This window comes from Eleginops maclovinus, chromosome 20 (genome assembly GCF_036324505.1).
Source record: "Eleginops maclovinus isolate JMC-PN-2008 ecotype Puerto Natales chromosome 20, JC_Emac_rtc_rv5, whole genome shotgun sequence".
Lineage (NCBI taxonomy): Eukaryota > Metazoa > Chordata > Actinopteri > Perciformes > Eleginopidae > Eleginops > Eleginops maclovinus.
Genome location: NC_086368.1, coordinates 18,069,105 through 18,092,009, shown reverse-complemented (window position 1 = coordinate 18,092,009; position 22,905 = coordinate 18,069,105). Strand labels below are relative to the sequence as shown.

The following is a 22,905-nucleotide window of genomic DNA, read 5'->3' as shown; positions in this document are numbered from 1 at the left end:
TACAAATTATATACATACATAGCTTAAGGTGTCCCCCTTACCAATGCTAATAGCCTTTTCACCTTTTGCCAATTCTTTAAATTAGATACTTTAAATTGTTTTGTGCGGATCAATGTTGGCTACAGTAGGCCAGCATTTTATCTATGTTTACTGCCATGCCAAAAGGTCCCCTGAGGGGCGTAACACAGTCTTAAGTGCTAGGGGCCCTGGCTACAGTTGCAAGGGTTTGTTCACTTGACCAAGTTCGGCTCCTTTCATAATGCCTCTATTTGAGATAATTGGCCCTTCAGAGGAAATGAGTGAGAATCATTGTGGTGACTCTCAGCCCAGCCCTCGAAGCTACTAGCTCCATTAGCCACAGAATACATTAGTCTTACGAAGGCTGCATTTGACAGATTCAAATTCAGATTCTGGTAAAATAGTCAGAAAATGAAGAGACGCCTCATTCTGTTTTTTGTTTCATCTCACTCTACTCTCAACATTTACATTTTGTATGTCTTTTTTTTCCTCTCTTTTTTTCTTGCTGCCAAAACCCTGTTTTGATCTCTCACCAGATTAGCTAAAACAGAAAGCATTTAACCATCAGTCCTAGCGCATGCATTTCAGTATTTAATAGCAAATACTTTCCTGCAGAATTGTGGAATTAACTTCTGTCGTAGTTGAGTTGAACAAATAGGATGGTGGTGTTTCATTTGCAAGTTAATATATATTTGAATTAGATAGTTTTTTTTATACACTGACCATCATGTTGTGCTCATTTTGCCTGTTCAGTTTTTCCTGAATTGCATATTGGTCCCTTATTTTTAAACCCAGGTGCAGACCTTCTGAAGTAAATATAAAATGTACTTTGCCAAGCATCTTTTGTCAGCTACACAAAAAACAAAACGATATGCTTTGCAGAGGCCCGAGAGGGGGAGGTTAGAATATTGTCCACGTGTGAGCCTTTTTTTAAATGCACAGTGCTCATTTCAAACACTGATAAGCATAGCCACACTGCATTATAGCAAATAAACTGCATCTATTTTCATTGTGAGCATTTTTTTTTCTCCTTACGACAGCACTGAGACATTGCTTGCAGCCTGAGGAGCACGTAATGGAACTCATAAACATTGTTATCACTGAATCCTGAGCCATAGAGCAGACTTCCATCTGCTCGCCACTGGATGGGGAGAAATGAGGAGGGGCTATGTGCATAGAAATTCCTGCACAGTTTACAATAGAGGCGAGTCTTCTCCCAATCAAATGTATCTGATGGCGTGGCTGCCTCACTAGAAGCTGCACCAAGCTTTGCTTATACTCAATACTGAGATGCACCTGTCATGGATGCTAACACAAAACAAGAGAAAGACTTGGAGTGTGTGTCGCTGTAGATCAGGCCACAATTAATCAATTGATCAATTATAATTATGTCAATACAGACTTCAACTTAAACTCTCTTTTTTGACCGCAGCTTCTCCCTCTTCCTGATCTGTCATATCTCTCCTCTCCTGGTGCCTCCCCTCACTTTCCATCAACTTGCTGCTTGGCTCACAGCTTTGATCAGGCATTCGGTTGCTGTGGCGACCCAACAGTTTTGTAATTTCAGCTTCTTGATTGCAGACCACTGTAATTTGCTTAAGTGGTGCTCTCCAAGGTACAAATGTCCTTTTTTCTCCATTTTTTTTCCCTTTCCCTTTTCCAGCTCTCTTTTTCCTTTTTATACCACCACTTTGTGGCCTTTTTTTTGTTGTTTGCTCTCTCACCCCTAATGTTCCTCTGCTGCTTCCAAAGAGACCTCTTGAAAACTCATGCTGTTCTACACTCAAGTAGGGGGACTTTGGCGAAGTTAAAATTCGCTCCTGAATGAGGTAAGACTTGAAGTGCAAGACCGAGTGATGAGAAACGTGAAGATAAAACAACGCAGAGTAGGAGAGAAGTTCAGGTGTCTCAGTCAGTAGAGTTTGGCCGGCTCTGATGCAGCCTGCTAGTAAGGGTTGAGAGAGTAGCCCCCATGTCTAAATCCCTGCGAATCGATCCCCGTGGCTCATAGGAGATGGGAATCAATAGTCAGAGAAATCCAGCGAGCCTCGATTTCCTGTTTTCAGCACATGGCCAACATCCATGAAATGTTATTTTTTAAGCCCCCTCTGGTAAGAGGGAAGAAAGAAAAATAAATTGTATTTTTTTATAGTTTTTCTTTTTAAATGTAGACATTGACACTGAAGAACACTTAGAGCTTAAAGGTTAATCCATTAAGTCCTACTTAAATACAAATTCTACATCAACATTTCTTTTAGACTTTCCTTTTTATTAGAGTTGAACGTAGATGACAGGAAATGAGAGTGAGATGTGAAATGCTTGGACAACATTTTTCATTTTTGGCTCTTGTGATGGGCACGTTTCACTATTGTCAGTGTTGAAGACTGGTTGGTAAATCATTAATCTAGTCCCAATTAAAAGGGATGTCTGTAGAATACCCTATATATCGTGTGACCAAGACTTGGTTTTGTTCCATTGTACCAAGTTGTAGGAAAGGGATGCATCTGAGCAGGCAGGCTGTCATTTTGTGAGTGGTATCAGACTGTATGGCGGTGACAGGCTGGTTTCGCTGTAGCAGAGGGCAGATGCCGGCTCTGGTTATGATATTTGTGTATTCTATCCCTAGTGTCTTTGGTGTCTGTCTGCAGATATCTTAGGGCAGTCTTCCCTTTGTCATTTGAATGTTGAAAACATTGTGAGAGACAGCAAGGCATCTGATGGAAATGATTACGGGGTCCAAAATAACAGGTTTACTTTGGTCGCCGCTGATTGTTGATTGGCCACTCTCAGTCATCCTGTAGAGGGGGGGTGGTGACTTTTCAGGACTCTACAGTATGGGTTGGAATGGAAAAATGGCTGGAAAACATCAATAAAATGGAAATCTGTATTCAAACCTCTTGGAAAATAGAACCTGGAACCATTTCACACAGATAAGTGGAGCTCTAGTGTCATACCAAGCTGCAGTGTGATTGGACATCGTGACTGAGAACCAGGTTTGTTTGTGATTGGTCACCTCGGCTACGGATGCTGGCAAAATGCTTCACCTGGATAATTGTATTTGCTTTATCAAATCCCTCTGGTATCCAATGATAGCGTTAATATTGCCATGTCCTGTTTATCTGACTTGTCTTTATTGGGTGTTACAGCACCTCTTTCCTGCTTCCCCTCTGATGATCAGATTGGGGGCTTGTTTGGGAGGTGTTGGCATGCGTGTGTCATGTTGGATAGGCTTTTTATCTGGCACTGTGTCCATGCAGTGTGGTGATGCTATCAGCATTAAAACCTGCTTCTCAATGGAGCCCTGTCAGCCAACAATGGAGAGCAGCATTACCCAGAGTGTAGCAGGACAAAGCATTCTATCCTTATCGCAGGATTGGAATATTCACAGACTGATTCAACCGCTTTCACCAAGGGGAAGTGTCAGGCTCTGAAAGAAAGAGACAGCAGAGATGGGTGGACAGAGAGAGAGAGAGAGAGAGAGAGAGAGAGAGAAAGAAAGAGAAAAAGTGGGAATGAAACAGAGAGGAGAAAAATAGGATTATTTGACCTGCAGGATGTCTACAGAGAGAGATCTCCAGAGCAGAAATTCATGGGTGAAATTGGGGGCATGAAAAGTAACCGTGTTATTAGTAACCTTAATATTTATGTGTTCTTAATTTCACAATAATCACAACTTCTGTCTTGCACAATTGTTCTCGCTCTGTCTGTCCTCCCTCTCTATCTGTTGGGTTGCTGCCCATCTTTGTGAGAGTGTTTGAAGAGAGTGTGCGGTTAGTGGAGGCACGGCGCTCTGCCTGAAGAGGAGCAAGACATTGATGAGCTGTGCATGGAGAATGCCATTCACTTTGCTGAATTTGCACTGTGTATTGGAGCTTTAATCTGGGGGCACATTTGTTTATTGGCATACAAATGAACATCTGCATGGAGCTATGCTTGGACGCTATGGTCTCAGCAGCTCCCTAATCGCTTAAAAGCCTGGAGATGCAGAGCATGCCAATGTATGAGGGAGAGAGAGAGAGAGAGAGAGAGAGAGAGATGGAGGCAACCGCGCCCAAGGCCTCCGTCATGCACTCCTTTATCTGAGTTTCACTCTAGCTCAATAGCTGCGCCCCTCTCCCCCCCCCCTCTCCCTCTCTGTCTTCCAGGCCAACAGTTTAATTTCCAGTTTGCTGGTTGACTCTGTATTGACTTGACATTATAAAGAGGCATTTTGGTAACCTTCATGGTTAAGACTGTGACAACAGGCAATTTTTCAGACCAGACACCTCAAACCGGCCAGCAATCATTCAATGTGATACATTATCATATCATTAAATAATATATGGCAATACCATATGCTTTGTTAATTGATAGTTACAAAGCACTCACTAAATAACATTTGTCAAATGATGATGTGAAATATAAACATCATTTTAAGATTGCAGTTTTTGTTTAACATCACACTTTACACTACCACTTAATGCAATTCAGACATATACACAGATTGTTTTCGTCCATAATTTGCTTGAAACTTGAGTTCATTTTGCAATAAAGTTAATGATTTAATAAGAAAAATTGTCACTTGATTTTTTAAATCTTTTCCATTAAAGGACAATTCTATGTACCTACTTTTTTTTTTTTTTATGTTTTAGAATAACCAATACTGTATGCCTGCTCCCAGTAAAGCATAGGTTTTTAACATCATGTGACTCAAAAAGCCTCAAGAACAAGTATTTATATTTCATTCACGGGTCCTGATTCAAGATCAAACTTGTTAAGGGGCTTTCAGAGGGTCTGTGATTGATTAACCTCTGTTTGAAAATCGTATTTCACAACTTTACGTTTGATGAGCCAACCTGTGGGCCATAGAAACTAAAGGAAATGAGCTGAACTAATTTGTTTCTGATAGTGTATTTTGATTCCATTTTGAAGCCTCTTCTTTAGTATGAGCGCAGTTGTGTATGTATTACCTTTACATTTTATATATCCTGATGAAATTGGATGTCAATCATTTCTTACTTAACATACATAAATTGTAGGTGCACTCGTGTGTCGTGTATGCGCGGTCTCACCAGGTCTCACCAGCTAATACGGTCCGAGGTTTATCTACTTCCAATGTCTTGAGTTTCATACCGTTTGACATATAGAGATGGGATATAAGGACGCTGCGCAAATAAAAAGACAGAGTGAGAGATGGGTAAAGACAGGGGAGAGATTGGAGTGGGGGAGATAATAGAAGGAGTTATATCTCCATAGGTTTACTTCAAACTTCATGTAAGCAGTTCTTCTCTGCAGCCAGAATCACCCCGTTTGCTTTTCACTCTTTTATTCTGGTTGCATATTCTCAACTGTGTGTGTGTGTGTGTGTGTGTCGATGTGTACCTTATGGGCTGATGTGCGTGGGTTAATGAAGAGCAGTAAATGAAATCCTTTATTGTGTTTGATATAATGTCAGCTTCCATTAGGGAAACTGGTGCTACGAATGATTGCTAGACAATTGAGGCCAGGAGAGAGGTGCAGTGTTTGTGTGTGTGTGAAAGACGGTGTGTTTCTGCATGCTTGTGTGCACACCCCAGGGCACGGCGGAGGCACAGAGTGTGTTCTGTAATTATAAAATCATTAGCAGGTGTCCAGAGGAGATATGAATATGACTGTAATCTGTCCCCACCCATGATGGAGCACTTGTCTCATGCTCAAATGTCAGCCTGTCTCTGGCAGCCCATAGAAAGAGCTCTCAGATTCAAATTCAAAAGGTTTAGTCCCGGCGACCACACTCCGTCATTACATGTACTCCGACATGTGACAGCCTTTATGCACCAGCCATTTTTCAATCACGTATTGTTACCCAGTGCTTTACCGGATAAATCACCTGTCAAGGTCCTCTTCACATAGGATGACATTTTGGGGCTTTAAAGGCTCCGACCTTCACTTGACAGGGTTTTGTGAAGTTTAAATGTGTTACTACAAGCAATGGGTGACATTAAAATAACAGCATGTAGTGATGACACGGAAACACGCTGGCAGGAGAACAATCTGGTATTCTGACAGACTGCCAAAAGATAGGCAGGAATCTTTCTGGTCAGACATAGAAACGGGCAGACATTGTAGCCCTGGCGAGTAGACAAAGTCACATTGTAATCCAGAGCAGAGGGGCGGTTTCTATAGCAACAGTAGGCATCTAACCTACGCGCCGCTGCTTTTGCTGAAATCTGAAATTGGTGAGAGAAGGCTGGTATTGAGGATAGAGAGATTGGGAAAGATGAAGATAAGACAGGGCAGGTTAGAGGAGGAGGAAGAGGAGAGAGGAAGTCGATCGAGATAAGGATGAGGAGAGGGAAGGAGATGTGCGGAGGAAGACTGATGTAAGGGAGGGGCTGGAGATCATCACCTGACCTCAGTATTTGTCTCCTGTTTGGAATGTATTGGTCCACTCAGCATGATAGATTTAATTTACTGATAGCACTTTCTGTCAGAGGGAATTTCTCCGACTTTGTAAGTATTTGCTCCACTGCTTTTCGTAAGCCATAAACTAGCCTTTTACACACACAAATCTTTATTAATCGTTAACTCATTTGGCTGGTTCATGTTTTGTTTCGGCGGTTTAAAATCCAAATATATTCAGTTGAATACGATATAACAGAGAAATGCAGGACATCTCTAGATGAGAAGCGTAATACAGCATTGCAATTTTTGCATTCAAAATACAAAATACTACAATTATTCAAACATCACAGCATGGGATTATTTATCATATACAGTATGTGTATGTTCAAAAGCAGGGTGGCATTTGGAGAGATGAGGTTAGATCTTGCAGGGTCCGGGTTAAACACACACCTGAGGCCACACCGACCTCCTGGCTCGGTGTGGTATCAGATGTGTGTTTAACCCGGACCCTGCGCCCATAGAGAGCTGTGACCAGCTGCAGCAGATGGCCACAATCCCCCGAGGCTGCACAGAGGGTCACAGTGGCCTAGAACTCGTCCACATGCAACTACATCTTCAGTGCATGCCTGTGTGGAGGCAGAGGTGGTTATTGTACGCAGAGTTTTCATTGTATTGGCATCATATCCTGCCTGCCTGCTCTGAATATCAGATTAAAGATTGAGTTTACAAAATCCATGAGTCCCAACCCCTGATTCCTCTTCAGCTTTTTATTCTGCTTATTAGAAGGAATACCGTAAATAATATGTATGTGATACCAATACATCTACTAATGCTGCTGATACTAAAGATTTACTAAATAGTGTATTTTTATTGTAAATGGTGCAGTTTTAGCACGAGTGAGAGATGTACAAGCTAACAGTGCAGTAAGGTAAACACAGCTGTGCAAACAGCCATGATACAAATGACAGATGCATGTTGAATAAAAGGAAAAACCAACATAAACTATACTGGAGGGACAACAAGCGTGTGAGTCACACAATCTGTATCCAGCGCCCCCTTGTGCCATCTGCATTCACTTTGTACATTTCTCTATCGACTGCAATAAAAAGCAGTAATAAGTCAAAGATACAAATCAACGATTAAGTGAGGGCAAGGGAGCTGCATTGTTGGTTCCCTCACCAAACGCTTTCTCTTTGGTAATGTTTGTTTTCTATTTAATGTATTATTTCTTGTGATTTAAGCTGCTGGAAGGTGTCCCTCGGGTGTGAGGAACCAAGCTATTATTTACAGGAAGCAGTCCTGAATAATGAGTTGTAATGCCGCAGTAGTGAGAGTAAACTCTTTAGATGCGAGGGACCATTGTAAGCAGGAATGGGCTCCAGATCAATCCTGCTGGCAGACACAACAACACTGTTGCTCTACCACGGTCTCACTCGCTCTCCCTCTTCTCTCTCTGCAAAGGCACAGGCTATTTTTAGCCTTGGCATCTCTTTCCCACTCCATCCACCACCACCCATTTCTCTCCACTCAATTCATCCCTTCAATTCCCCCCCCCCCCCCGCCCCGACTTCAGCCTCCATGTTCACCCTCCACCTCAATCCAATGTAAATCCCTCCGCTCAGCTCCTCTCCTTACATCTTCACTCCAGATCTCAGACGGAGCTGGGGAGTGCTGGTAAGTAGAGGAGATACAGTATGTCAGGGGACCGATTCAGCCCCTCCTTTATCTTGTCCACACTCATTACCCAAAGACACAAGCTGCGTCCAGGCTGGTCTGCCCCATGTTTGGTGTCAGTGAGAGTTTTTATCATACTGTTTTCTTTGGTTTGAGTTGTTAGGGACTGAGCTGAACTGAGTGGCTGACTCTGTGATTAGCACTGGAGGCCGGCCAAGGCCTGGGTCATGGTGTGTAGAAAGACTCTCACTGCAGGGAGGCAGCTGAAAGAAAGATGGAGGCTGACTGTGAAAGAAAAATCCTTGTGTGGATATGTAAGTGCTTTTATCCAAGAAATACCAGTAGGTGAGTAAGTTTTGTTTAAGACTCTCTCTACCTATACTGTAGATCGTTCTTTCTCTGAGAGCCGCCCTCCCTCATCCGACCATGACAACAGCTCCTCCAGTGAGGGAGTCAGCCACTGTGCTGCCCTTGAGAGCGCGTCCTCAGCCAGCCTCCTCATGATAATGAGGCCGGCCTCACGGATGCAGCTCGCTCTGTGCAACCCCTGCCCTCCCTCACGCCTACCTCTACAGGAGATAAGAACGCAAGTAGAGGATGGCAGGGAGGCAGGCAGCCTTTTTTGGGGGGTCTTTGCTGGGGGTAAAGGCCGGGAGGTTGGTGGTTAGAGGCTGATTTTGGGGCTTAAGCCTGTGACTGGTTATATTCAGTTGGTAATTAAAACAGAAGAAAATTGCATACATTTACATTGTTTTTCTTGTTCTTCTTTCTGTTTCTTTCCTTTTGTGAGAGCTGTTTTCCTGGACTGAAAACACAGCCCGCTGAGGTCGATAAGAGTCCCTGAGAGAGCAACGTTTTGAGTTTATTCTTCTCTCACTGCAAACCGAAGTCATACCACAGCTTAAGTTTTCCACAACACATGAAAATGTTCCTACAGTGATTTTCACTAGGTTTGAACATGTGCCACATACATTGCATCTAATAGATCCCTTTTACAGTGTACATTTTGTTTTGTAAAAGCAAGAAAAACACAGGTACACTTTAACAAAGACCCATATCCATTAAGTGACCAGCAGGCAATGTAATAGAGCGAGAAGCACAATACCTCAACCCTGAAACTGGCTCACCAAAATGGAACGCGGGCATCATTGACCATGTTACCTCCACCTGTGCTTTCCCTGCTTTGACAAGTCAAAATGTCTGCTGTGAAAAGGGTCCATTAACAAAAGCATTGCCCAGATACATACAGCTATCTGCTCACATTCTCATGTCTGTCATTCCACATCACACTACTCTTCCTGTGTTCTGTGATGCTGATTATATTCTCATGCTGAACAGTGTGATTGAATATAACCATGACTCTCTAGCTTACTACAGCGATGAGTCTGGGCTGATATAGACGCAGCTATATCTTCTCTCATCACCTGTCTTTTCACTTTTCTTTTCTGCACAGGAGAATGCCATTTCATACTACGATTCCAAAGCGGATTCAGACTATGTGAGTACAGTACGGACTGCTCCCTCACCCCTCGTCCTCCTGCCTAAACCCAAAATATTACCAACTTCCCGCTAGGAATGTCACAAGAACCGATCTTAGTTTCCAAGTCGATGCCAAAGTTTTAGAAACAAAAGGGTATTTGTTGTTCTACAATACCGTAAGTACAGTAAGGGCTCAAGCGTAATGGCATCCTGATATCCAAAGGACATTAGAAACTCTGTTTGTGACACAGTAAACCTAGTAAAAATACTACCATTTTAATAATGCTACTTTGTGAACAAAAAAACATGTTTGTAAGAACAAAGCTAGTTAACTGTTAGCAGCCAGGGAACCTAGGAATTACAGTTGTTCACTAGAGTGCATATAAAATAGCTATTGGGAAACTAGGTTAACATAATGTGTTCAAAGGTAGTTTTGTACATGTTATCTTGTGTTGAGAAACTTGAATACATCCAGTTGGTTGACAGAGAGGTTATCACAGTAAATTCAAAGACATTATAGAGGGAATTATTAACCTTCCATCAAATATCTGTAAGCAGACGGTATTACAGAAAGTGTGTGTTAAAGTACATGAAATTAACTCTTTAGATTTGTAATGTGGTATTGAGAATAGTGGAATTCACTGCCATTGGTATCTACTATTACATCTCCGGTATTGTGACATCCCTACTCCCCACCCCTGCCACCCTTTCCTGCAACCCAACCCCATCCTTGCCCTGGCCCTCCTCGGTGTTGATGCCCCCCCTCCGGTCACAGGCCCCTGGGATGTCTGTGTGTGTTAGTGAGGTGACACTGCTTTATGGTGAGTTGGTGTGACAGAGCAGGGGCAGGCCGACGTGCATGTGACAGTGACTTCAGCTGTCCTCCCCCAGTCCTCATTCCAGAGTGTTCGCCCTCTCCACGGACCCTAACTGTGTCGACTCACTGCTGACCTCAACTGCGGGGTTTGTCGGAACTCTGCACACCGAAACATGAGTCATATCACACTTCCACACAAGAGGACACCATTTCTATCACGTGTGCCATTCATACTGAAGAATATAAATGATATTCAAGGACTGACCTGCAGGCTAGGTAACGCAGTTTCCTCCAGAAAAGATCTGCGAGTGCTGTTTGGTCTCACCATGCCACCCGTTTCTCCTCAGGATAGGTCACACCCGGAGCCCGTGGTCGCTGATTGATCGAGTTTCAAAGTGCAAAAATGCCCCCCCCCCTCCTAGATCACCAAAGCACAAAAAGATGGGAAGATAGTGAGATAGAGAGGGGAAGAGAACGAGGCGGAGGAGCGATAAATCATGTTGTGATTTTCTCTTTGTGCACGCCACTCCTGTGATTAATGACACAGCGCTTTAGGGCCTGTCAGCACCTCTAATTGGAGAACATCAGTCATCATTAACATGGCACGCTAAGGTCCTAGCCAGTGACACACCCCTGACCCCCACTTCACCAACCCCACAACCACCCAAAGACGGTGGCAGGGGTCAGTCAGAGGTCATTCCTCATCCCTGCAACACCAACAGTCGCCCACCAGTAGTTCTATCTATATTCTCCCCACGATGACCCCTCTCAATGAAGGCTTTAATACAGGAGTGAAATGTACTATATGTAATAATGTAGTGCTGTACTATCAGGGAGATATGATCAGAATTCAGTATTGAAAAAGGTAAGTGATTGGCGGGCTCTCTTATTCCAGCCTTATCTCCTCTGTTCCCTATCCTGTACTCTATACCCTAATTTCTCCTCTTGTCACTGTAACCTTGATATTAAAGTGCAATGTGATGATTCGTTTTTATGACTGCCCTTGTGCCAAAGCATGACTGAGGAGCCTTCTAATTTGTTCTCTCTTTTTCAACTACCTGAATGCCTCCTTTGGGTATCTTTGTGTTCATGGACTGTCCGGTTGTCTGCAAGCTGAACAATATTACGACTTTCAAGTATTATTGGCCATCACTTAAAACTACAGAGAAAAAGAACAAAAGATTCAGATTGAAAATGCCAACATTCTTTGGTCTGAATGATACCATTTTCACAGCAATGCATTTATCAAACGTTACAAACATATCATTAATCATGTCCTATAGCAGTCATTCACTTTGAAAAAGCATTACAATTATAACGAGGCAAATTGTTTAAAAACAAACTGAAAATATATATCTTTTTCAGTTGTGGCATGCTGCAGCTATTTGAGATGTTGTTTTTCTGAAGGATTTGTTGTTTGTTTAAAGGGCTGTTATCCCTTTTATCACACTGGCTCCTGCAGTCAAACAAACACACACCCACACTGGCACACACATAGAGGGTCTTACGTGACACGTTTGAGGTTAGCCCTGGTTGGCTTGAAGGCGGGAAGGAAAAGATCTTCAAAATGTCATCTCTGGCCTCTTCAGCCTTTAATTAAACCTTTAGAAGGGGGGGATAAAATTAACAAATTGGGTAATGAATCGAGCAAAACAGGTGGTGGATGGTTGAAGAAAATGAACCAATCAGTCTTTCCTGCGTGGATTTATTCAGCTCCTAATTAGACTCTGCCTTGGTTAATTATGATTGGGCTCTTTTGAAGAAAGAAAAAAACCTCTCCCTGCCTGACATTGACAGAATTAGTGTCAGACTGGATTATAAACAAACACCTCAACCTCACAGTTAGTGCTGTTGAAAAGCCAAGATTTTATATCATGACAATTATTCTTAGTGGTGTGATTTTTATCATGGAGCTAAAAGTCGATTTAACCTGGTGACAGTCATCATTTTTTATATTTTCTGAGTAAGCCTGTTTAATTCTGCCCCAGGTCTTCCCTCTTTTTTCAAACTTGAACTAAATGGGATGGATTCAGGATAAAATAAAAATACCACTTATTTATTCTTAATGTAAAACTGGTACTTGCTGTGTTTTAAAAAAAAGAAACAAGCACAATAAAGGACATTAAAAGGACATATTGAAGCCCCAGGTCATGTCCTAAAGGTTTAGACTAAAAATAACATGCAAGCCTTCTCCTCTCCACAGGGAATTAGAGCAAAACTAACTATATAAATCATGTCTAACCTGCATTATAAACAGCAATGACCTTTTCCAATAAATATATCAGCAAGTTCTTGCCTCACAACCTCTCACTCATCCAGATGAGCAGTCTGGTTATAACAGGAATTATGTGGGACAATTAAACAAATACAACTACACAGAAAATGTAGAAAAGGGCTACATCTGTTTTCTTTTCTAAACTGCTTTTACTAAACATGTAACTTGGATGAGGCTAAACCATGTGTAATAATGTTCAATCAACGGATATTAGTATTTATGTTTATTTAATGATCTGGTTTGTTCACTCAGTACAGAATTATCCGTCTTAACATATTTCCATTCAGTCATATCTCTCATGAAGTTTTCTATCAAAACAATGTGTTTTTCCTTATATTGACTTTCAATGGGTCTTCAACACAACTATCCCCCTGCTCGTCCCAACAACAGCTTGTAATTACATTTTAATAGTCAATTAAAGTTGGCCCATCAATCAATTCTGCCGTGGACATGGTGTTTTGATTTCATATCTCCAAAAAACAAACAGTTTTTCTTATGTCAGATTGAATTAACCCAGGCTGCTTAATTAAAATGAAAGGTGCATATTGCAATGCACATTTGTTGCACTCTCGGATTTCTATCGATGGAAAATGTGCTCTTTAATCAACCTGAATACATTTAGAAGTACACACACTTAAAAAAGGTACACAGAATAATCAAATAAACTGAGTCAGAAAGTGGGGTTATTTCTTTATTTTTTGTGACATCCCACCATCGCTTACTCCTGTGGGAACAGGCACAGATTTGACTCCATTGATAACGTATCAAGATATAAACCTTAATTGTCCATTTTTATGAATTCCTTTGATATATGTCTGTTTCCTATTTCGATATGTGTGTCTGGCTTTCTGATCATGAACAATAGCTACACACAGAAGCTGTAAAAGTGCTAAAATATCAGAAATATGCAGCAATAGCACTGTCGTTGTTTAAGTCATCACAGTTGACAGGGAAAAGACAGTCTGTTTTTAAAATATGCTATAATTCAAATGGGTGGGAGACTTAACTGTCAGTAAGTGGTGTTGGCTGCGCGTTTTTGTTGGGGTTAATTTGTATGGCACCTCATGTGTCTGAGATAGAAATCTGGGTTACTAATGAGTCTCTCTGTTTGGTGACTGCTCTGATACCTGCTGCTGTTCTCTGATGAGAGGTGATAGAGAGTATAGACCGACGTAAATCTGAAAGCACACAAAAGGCAGTATAATTGCTATTTTTATTCTTAACATTATCCAAGGAATGTTTGCCTCTTATGTGTGAGTCAGAAAGAGAGCTAATATACTCTATTTACCAAAGCCACAGATGGGCGCTGTAAAGCCCCGATATGGGAGTTGACAGAATGGGCTACTATATTTGAATGTATACCCGCGTTTATATTTGTATGCTCACTCTGAATTGTATGTGTGTGTATTTGTGTGAATGTGTATGTGTGTGTCAGCAGACGGAGGATGGCGAAGAGGAGAACCCCCTGGAGACCTCGACGTCTATGGAGCTGGAGTTTGTGGATGATCCCAATTTTAAAAACAAGGTCAACTACTCTTCGAGTGCGGTCCAGATTCCTACAGACATATACAAAGGCTGTGAGTTGACTGAATTGTAACACATTGACTGCAATAACCACTATAGTTACATAGCTGTAGTTAAAATGTGTAAACATTCAACTGAACCTCTCCTTCTCCTGTGATGGTAAGATTGATTGATTGATTGATTGAGAGATATATTCTTAGAGATAATTAATATTTTTTTCTGATTTCACGCTTTACGTATAGATATTTTTTCCCTTTAACAGACAATACATTCCCTATATTGCCACATGACATGGTAACAAAAACTTACAGAAAAGATAAGGTATAGATAATGGTTTTACCTGTATGTCTCTGCCTGGTTCACACACACCGCTGGGCTGTGGATGGATGACAGTTTTGACTTGACCTCTCCCCTCTCTCTCTGTATTTTAGCTCAACCTCTCCCTCGATTTATATCAGCCAACACTTTAGCACAATAACATGATTTTAGATGACAGACAGTCCCTCACACCAGATCTGTACTGTACATTTGTTTGTGCCTGGGCATGGTCTCCCCTGCTCATGGACCTCGTCCGTCCTGCTTGGCACCGCGCTGCCCTGCGGAAATAACACCCTCCTTAGTCTGCAGCTGCAAAATGGACAAAAGAGAACAAATGTACCTTCTGGGACTCTGATTTCACTTGGCATGTTCCCTCTGTTATCCACCTCTAACCTTTTGGACACTGGCTGCCTGTCTCTTTAAAGACTCAAAAAGCAGGGCATGTGCAGAAAGACAGCCATTTTAACAGAGGCACTTTTCTTTCTGTTATTATCTAGCTCTTCGCCCTCTTTGTTGAACAGGCAGTGTATGGCACCTGTCTGTGACAATGCCCTCCAGCTGTGTCTCCAGACAAATCTTGTCAGAATTAGACACTCTTGGTTCAGGAGAAGATGTCAGAGGCCATGGATAACTCACAATGGAGCAATCAGGCCTGCACATTGTTCCCGGAGCCATTTTGTGCCAGCCCTGGTTCCCCTGTCTGAAAATACGAGTCGGGGAATAAAGGCCTCTTGATTGAGCCTGGTGGAGACTCGAAGAGTAGAGTGGTAAAGTGCATGAAATTAGCTTTTTCACTTCTGTTCTATGGACAATGTTTACTACTGATGTTGTTTAGTTAGCTCCCATTGCGTGGTCTGCTGTGCTGAGATTGCCAACTGCAGATTTTGTGCCAACTCCATTATGCACATGTGTGCGCCGTTTTAGTCGTCGCCGATAAACAGTGTTGAAAAACATGTTGCTGTTCAATTGTACAGTAACTTGTAAAGACTCTTGCCACCAAACCAAATGTTATTTGAAACGGTACATTTTAAGAAGTCGAATGCACAAAGCTGTGGACACAAAGTTAAAGGGAAACTCACAAATGTCATATATAATCACTTTTATTTCCTAATTTACAATATCTCTTTGCTAAAGGACAAGGAAAGGTCATACAATAAAAGCTCCATATACTGTGAATAAAGTTATTAGTGGCTCCAGAGGGAGCTGTGCAAAGTCTGGTAAATACATGATTGTTTAAGATTAGGAACTACACGTTTGAAAATTAAAATAATTTACAATGACGTGACCCCTTTAGCTTCTCAACTCAGTTTGACACTAGCGGGTTGAGTCTAAATCCTCCCCTCTAGATTTACACACATGAATCTCAGACAAAATATCTCTGGTTCTTCTACATAGAAATCTATCCTTGTTTTTTCAACCATCCCATCATGACTTATAGAAGTGCAGACTACTCTTTTATCCGACTTAGCTTTTAGAAATGCACAGTACATCACGTCGTTCATGCCACATTGATTATTATCTGTATGACGTTTGCTGCTCTGGTGTCAGCCTGCAGGGTGCCTGGGAGAGGATGTCTTAGGAAACTAATGTGGGCGGATTGTTTTCCTCAGGGTGTGGAGAGGTCGAGATCTCCGGTATATCCGTGGGTTTGGGATTAGCTGGAGAGAAGCATTGTGAGTGGGAAGCTTCAGCACTCAATCCTCAGGGGGAGGCCAGAGGAAAGGCAGAGAAAAGAAACGTGTAGGAACAACGGTGCACAGTCCAAAGTACAACATAATGTTCAACAGTTGTTGAGAAATTCTCAAGTGTTGTTTATTAGCAGTGGCTTGCTCTTCTTGTTAGCTGACTTTGATTTGTACACAATTTTGATGCACTGAATAAATTGAATTAAAATGGCAGCGTGTCAGTCACAGCAAGATGGATGTCCTTGGGGATGGACTATGTGGAAATACAGATAGAAAAGGGGAGAGAAACACTTTAATAATACAAACCATTTAGTGCCACAAAAAAAGCATTTTTTCTTTTTTTTATTGTGATCCTTTCTGCAGCTAAATGAGGCGGTGCACGCGTCCTGGTTTGATTTGTCTGCTAGGCCCCATGTCCGTTTATTGAGATTGAGAGTGTTCCCTGAGCGCAGTAATGAACCATTTTATGATTCATTATCCCACCGCTGATTCCTGCTGCCAAGTCTGCAAACTTTCTAATTAGCTTAGGTCAAAGATTCATACAGTTTTCCTCTAATTATCGTTGCTTATTACAGGATGGACATTGCAACATAGCCACAGAGGAATAAATTGATGTTGTTGGGGTTGTCTTTGGAGAAACAGGTTTAATTTTCCCATCAAATTTTACACAAATCGTGAGAAAGAGTCAGGGATTTGCTGAATAATTGCGAATGAATGGCTCTGGGAATATAGTGTTTATAATAATCAGCAGTGAGGGAATATACAAAATACTCTTTGCCGATTATTTTGTAGTTTCAGTCGAGTCTCACTGGTAATTGGACCTCGTTCATGTGACGGATAGAGGATACTAATCCAGATTGGGTCATTCCACAGTTGCATGTCCATTATAACATGTTGAAAATATGGAAGTAAACCAGTATTATTTTAAAAGGTAGCAATTATGTGTGTACACTCGGGTGTGTAAATACGCTACTTTTGTGTGAGAATAAGCGGCCACTGTTCCCAGCAGGGAAAAAAGAAAACCACCAGTGAATGTGGGAAGCCCTTTCATTGAATTTGAAGTTTAAGTCTGCTGCATGCACCGCCTTTCTGACGGCCTAACGTCATGTTGTCAGTTTGCTATTGTAGCCATGCACAGTGAGGAACTTGCTTATCAGAAATGAATGGCGAGGACTGGCTAACTGTGTGTGCAGATGAAAGAGCAGAGCTTAAATGTTTTTGCATGGAGCGATTAACCAACCACACACATACACACACACACACACACACACACACACACACACACACACACACACACACACACACACACACACACGCACACACAATAACAATGATTGCCACCACTCCCTGTGCCTGACTGTCTGATTGGTATTTTTTTACGTTAAGTAACGTTTGACCAAACTTTACATATTGCCAACAGGTTTGAAAATATTCCTTAATTAATCAAACTGATTTGCTACCATTAATGTAGCATTGTTTTCCTTGACTCATTCTTGTTTGTAAATTCAATGATTCCGCAAGACTTCACATACCTGCAATAACTGATTTCTTAGGCTGCAGCTATAGAAAATAAAAGAATGTTAGCAGAATACTGGCATATTATAAGCTTTTAAATTGATAAAGCATTTGTACCAAGCAGCTCCTTATCCATCCAGCACACTCACAATATTAGCAGTCATTGGGAGTTGTGTTTTGTTGATATTCACTCAGTATTCAGTAGTATTTTCTTCATCAAACTTCTAAGGATAATATCTTGCTCCATACCTTGCTAATTGCTGCACTATGTATTCCACTTATTTGCTTGGTTTGTCTTTCGTCCTTTCACAGACTAGAATCTCAGAGAAAAGTCAGCAGTAATAAGTAAGCGATAATCTTGAACCTTAAATTATTTATGAGACTTTAATTCAGAATCCCATCCTAGACCATCCTGGTTCACCCTTTCCCTTTATATGTTAGCCTTCTTTTTTCTGCTACTGCACTCTCTGGTCTGCGGGATAGATCTCCTGCGGGAAGCTCCCTAGCATAAGTCATCCAATCTACCTTTGTAAAGAGCAGATTGCATGAGGTGTATGTAATGTGCAGTGGAAAATTGAGTGCAACAGATACAGCAGTGTCTTTTTGAGATTTGAAAAGAAGAGAAAGATTTGCATCTAGAGGGATTCATGTGAGTGAAACTATATCTGATGTCTCTCATCTTGTTTAAAATTAATCTGGAGAGAAGGCAGCTCACCTGGTTCTGCAGGGACACAGGAGACTTTAGGTAGAGAGCCCTAGGTCTGTTCACAAAAGGAAGGGAAAATGCAAATGATCAGTAAAATGATATGCTCCAACTAACGTATATTTGTGTTTTATTTTGTGCTAGTGCCAAAGGTTTTTATAATAACATACTACATAATATGTCATCTTTAAGTCATATGCAGTGAATCTTGAGATTTGCTTAAGTTAAATGTAAAATGTCATCTCTGTGAGTGTGAGTGTGTGTGTTTGTCGTGCACAGTACATGCAGCCCGTATTCTTTGCACACGCCCCAGGTTCCTTCCAGTGGAGGGAGCTTTCCTGTCAACCAACTCACGCCATGCTGGAGATCAACTCAGCCCGTCTCAACATCAAACCAGATTTAAATGTGTGGAAAAAAAAGCAAAAGTGATTTGTAGGGGGAAAAAAAAAAATTGCAAAAGAAAAAAGGAAATGATAGAGAGAGTAAGAGAGAGAGGGATAAGGGAAATGGGATTTAAAGTTAAATCAAAAGAGAAGAAAGACGGTCTAAACACTGTGGGCTGTATTTCTGTCGTTCTTGACTTTACAGACTCCAGCTTCCTCTCTGTGCCCCTCGCCCATCCTCCCCTATAGTGTGTGCTCATTGAAGGGGCACTATCATTTACCAGCACACTAATTAGAACAGTCAGCACAGCACAACTCCACTTCACTCACCACCAGGCTCACAAATTACATTTCATGTGTTTGTTATTTACTGCTCTTCTTTAATTAGAAAGAATATTTGGAGGAGTTCTCTGGAGGTGTGGTGAAATATCTCCCCTCTTTCTTATTCTGTATATTGAATAATCACCCCTCCTCAGAAAAATTTCCATCACAGCCTGAAACTACAATTTAGCAAAAACCAACGTCCTCACTGACAAATCCACTCACACTAAATGCTATTCCTGAGTGAGACTGCTTGAAATCCTTTTCATGAACTGTAATTATAATTAGTTGGTGCTGCAGCACAAAACAATTAGGTTACACAATATCTTCTGGACGTTATTTTTTTCAACCATAGCTACAAAAAGACACATTTTTCTCAGGGACGGCTTAGACTTTGTTTTAGCTCATCTTTGTGGATGTGTGAGCTGCTGCCAGTTCCTGTTGCTGCTGTTTTCTTCTGCAGGATGAAAGGTTTAATGTTCGGGCTCTTTAACACTCAGCCAGGCCACAAAGCAGCCCTGAAAGAAGAGGGAAGAAAGACACACCGAGAGGAAACAAGGGAGAGGGGAGCTGGAGAAGGAATTGGGTTGACAATACAAAGAGACACAGAAGGAACAGATGTAGAGGTGCTGGTCTGTAGAGACTTCAAACAATGGTGTGGGTTTGTCGCCCAGATTAAAACAAAACATTTTCTCACTTGCATTTAATGTTATTTGAAAACCGTTCACAGTTAAATGTTTAATTTATCCATCAGGAGAATTCTGTTCGAAATACATTTCCAAACGCTATAAACGTTGCAAATAAATACTATTCACAGTTCATAGTTTAGGGGTAAAATCAGAGTCTTTATTACTTAAATTAAACCAACATTATCAAACAAGCTGTATTTTTAAGGATGAACCGACTATTTATGATCAAAGGTTTGTTGATATAATCTGAAGCTCTCTTTACTGAATTTTAATGCCAAAGACCATCTGTGAAGCTATAAATTGTCGGTAAACTATGAACGATAGTAACTGCTCTTATTTTTATCATTTACCTAAACGTACAGCATTTGAAAAATAACCTTATTTTGAACACATAGCTTTGGGAACTATGCTCTCTGGATATTCCCCCTTTTAGATAAAAAACAAGCTGTATTTTTCTCAGTGTTTAGCTTCCTGTCTGTTTGAGAAATGTCACCTATATGTCAAAGCAAGTTAAATTGAACAGCATTTCTACCACTTAGTCACTCTGCTTAAGAGGAGAATATGTAAATGCTTCATGGCGATGACAGTGATAACGGTTATGTCCCTTTTACCAGACTTAGCTAATAGCTTCAGCTCCATTACCATTATGGATGTCTTAAGAGGGACCACTTGTGTTGCGCTGTGATTTATCGAGGGACACTGCGCCTCTTTTCTGCTCTGTGTATGCAGTAAATGCAGACACCTATTTATTTAATATTGGATTAATACAGGACATAAGGCGCAGATCCGTTTGGATGGCTCTTTATCTTGAGTATATCAGTGTGAATAATGTGTGTGTTAGGGGTTGGTGGTTAGGGTCATAGGATGGGGTGGTGTTGGGGGATAGAGAAATGATCTCACGCAGAGATGCTCCATAAATCCCTCTCATAATTGTTTCCCTACTCGGTGTGCAGTCTTGCTCCATAAAGGGGTAAAGCCAAGGGTGCTCTAAATGTCAGGGGAGCGGCGCTCTGATGAATTACCTTTTAAAGAGATCACAGAGAGGCGCGTTTCACGTGAAAGATGAGCCCAACACATCGCTCGGAGGCCCTGTCTGCCTGTGTGGGCATATTTCCCCCCCAGGGGAAATTTGTCTTTTTATCAACTGTCCGGAGAAGTCACAGCATATCCTAAATGAATAAATCAAAGAGAATTAGTTTGCTCTGTTCTCTTATCTCTGATGTGCTCGTTTTTCTGTGGAGATCACCTGCAGATTTGTGTGTGTGTGTGTGTGTGTGTGTGCGCGCCTATGTGTGTATTTGCAAAATTGATAGCATGGGTGGATCACATCTGAATCTGACTGGTTTAGTTTAAGCTGGCAACAAACACACACATTCACTTTTGTCTGTCCTATTTATAACCCTTGTTTGAAAGACCAAGACTGACAAACACTTGGGTTTAAATAATGACACACACTTCCACCATCGGGAACACACAAACCATCAGGATACAAACTGTAGCTTGTGTGCGTGTGCGTGCGGCCCTGGGCAGCTTGCAGCTGATAATCCTTGCATAGCTAGAGTTTGGTTGATGCCTTGATGTTAGTCAAGGTAATAACAGGGATGGTCGCATGATGTCTCTTTGCCCTTGGCCTGTCTGGGACAGCTATCATTACAGACCCAGTGCCTCTCCAGATAAGAGCACCCAGGCTGCCGCTGCAGCAACCTGCTGTGATAGCTCATGCTTAAAGGATAATACTTTTTACACATTAATCAGATGGCGCTTTGACCACAGAGTATTGCACGGCCCAGATGAAATTGAAATGCGTGGTTTGGTTGATAATCTCCACACAGACATCAGTAGAACTTGGTCACTGATCGTGCTAAACCGAGTCATTGGACCGACTGGCAATTTTGAATATTTATACTCAAAATGTAGATATTCTGAGAGCCTCACTTATTCCTTTCTCTTCTTCAATCTAGTTAGTTCTTGAGACCATCTGGACTGTTGACAAATGTAAACTTTCTGTTATTATGAGAGATGAGAAGCTGTATCACATTTGAGTTCTGGAGATGCAAATACGTGGTGTACATTATTCTGGGTTTAGTTGTAGGTAACGTTTTACAATGATCAGCTGTCCTAGCAGCTCCAACTATAAAGCATGACGACCAACTTTTCACTAGCTAGTTGTTCGACTACAAAGCAAAGGACAAATGTAATCTAACCTTTTGTCACATCATAAGAAAGCACTTCAAATAATCAATTCTTTGACCTCTAAGTCTTTGATTTCTGCCATTTTCAATTTAGCAGTTTAAAGTGAAGTTTATTTTGTGTGGGTTTTTCTCTCCTCTTCCCTCGTGAGCGAGAAATTGCCTTTACGGGCTGTGAAAGCAACCGCTCATTCGTGTTAATTTCTGTGTTGCTTTCCATCAATCGTCCTCCCCCTCTCTCAGGGTTTTTATGTTTATCCCCATCTGTAAGACTGCCTCTATCCTCCTCCATTCTTCCTTTGTGTTTACGTCCATGAATTTTGAGAAAAACATGTTGAGGAGCTCCCCTTGGTGATGGCAGCAATTTAGCTTTCATATATTTCTATCCTCCAGACACTGCTTAGTGCTGCTGTAGTGAATGTGTGTGATTGTTTGAGTGCATTTGTTTTACAGTATGCTAAAGAGTATTGAAACTTAGCTTTTATTTTGAGCTGCAATTTAGGGGAGAGTCTGTCAGCGTGGAGGTGAACACTCATCTCAAAATATAAAAACAAAATAATGTTTTTTTGGGATATGTCATGTGATATTTCAGAGGTTTTCAGCTTACAGGAATGAAGGTGTATGGATTAAGGTGGGTGGTGGGTTTCTTCGTCAAACACTGAGCAGTAATGGTAAAGTGGATAATGATAGTTTATTTCAAACTAAGGGTTGAGAAAAGCTGGACTTGTTGGGTCAAATGCTTCTCTGCTTTGGGTTGGCTGAGTAATTAAATCAGAGAAGCGAGTGAAGTGTTCCTCAGCTCAGTGCCTCGTCTTGTTTCCTCTTTAATCAGGTGGCTATTAAACCTCTGATTGCACTCCACAACTTCTGACTTCAGCTTCGTTGTTAAACACAGACTGAAAGTATGTTTGGTTGGTGTGTTTGTGCGTGTGTGTGTGTGTTTGTTTTAGAC

At 41.4% G+C, this 22,905-nt stretch overlaps 1 protein-coding gene across 1 annotated transcript in view; it reads left to right on the top strand.

The window, feature by feature from the left end:
* cacna2d2a (calcium channel, voltage-dependent, alpha 2/delta subunit 2a) overlaps positions 1 to 22,905 on the top strand; it is a 129,425-nt gene that overhangs the window by 66,513 nt on the left and 40,007 nt on the right. Inside the window, 2 exon segments of the mRNA XM_063910462.1 lie at positions 9,509 to 9,553; positions 14,062 to 14,203. Coding sequence (XP_063766532.1) covers positions 9,509 to 9,553; positions 14,062 to 14,203 — 187 coding nt within the window.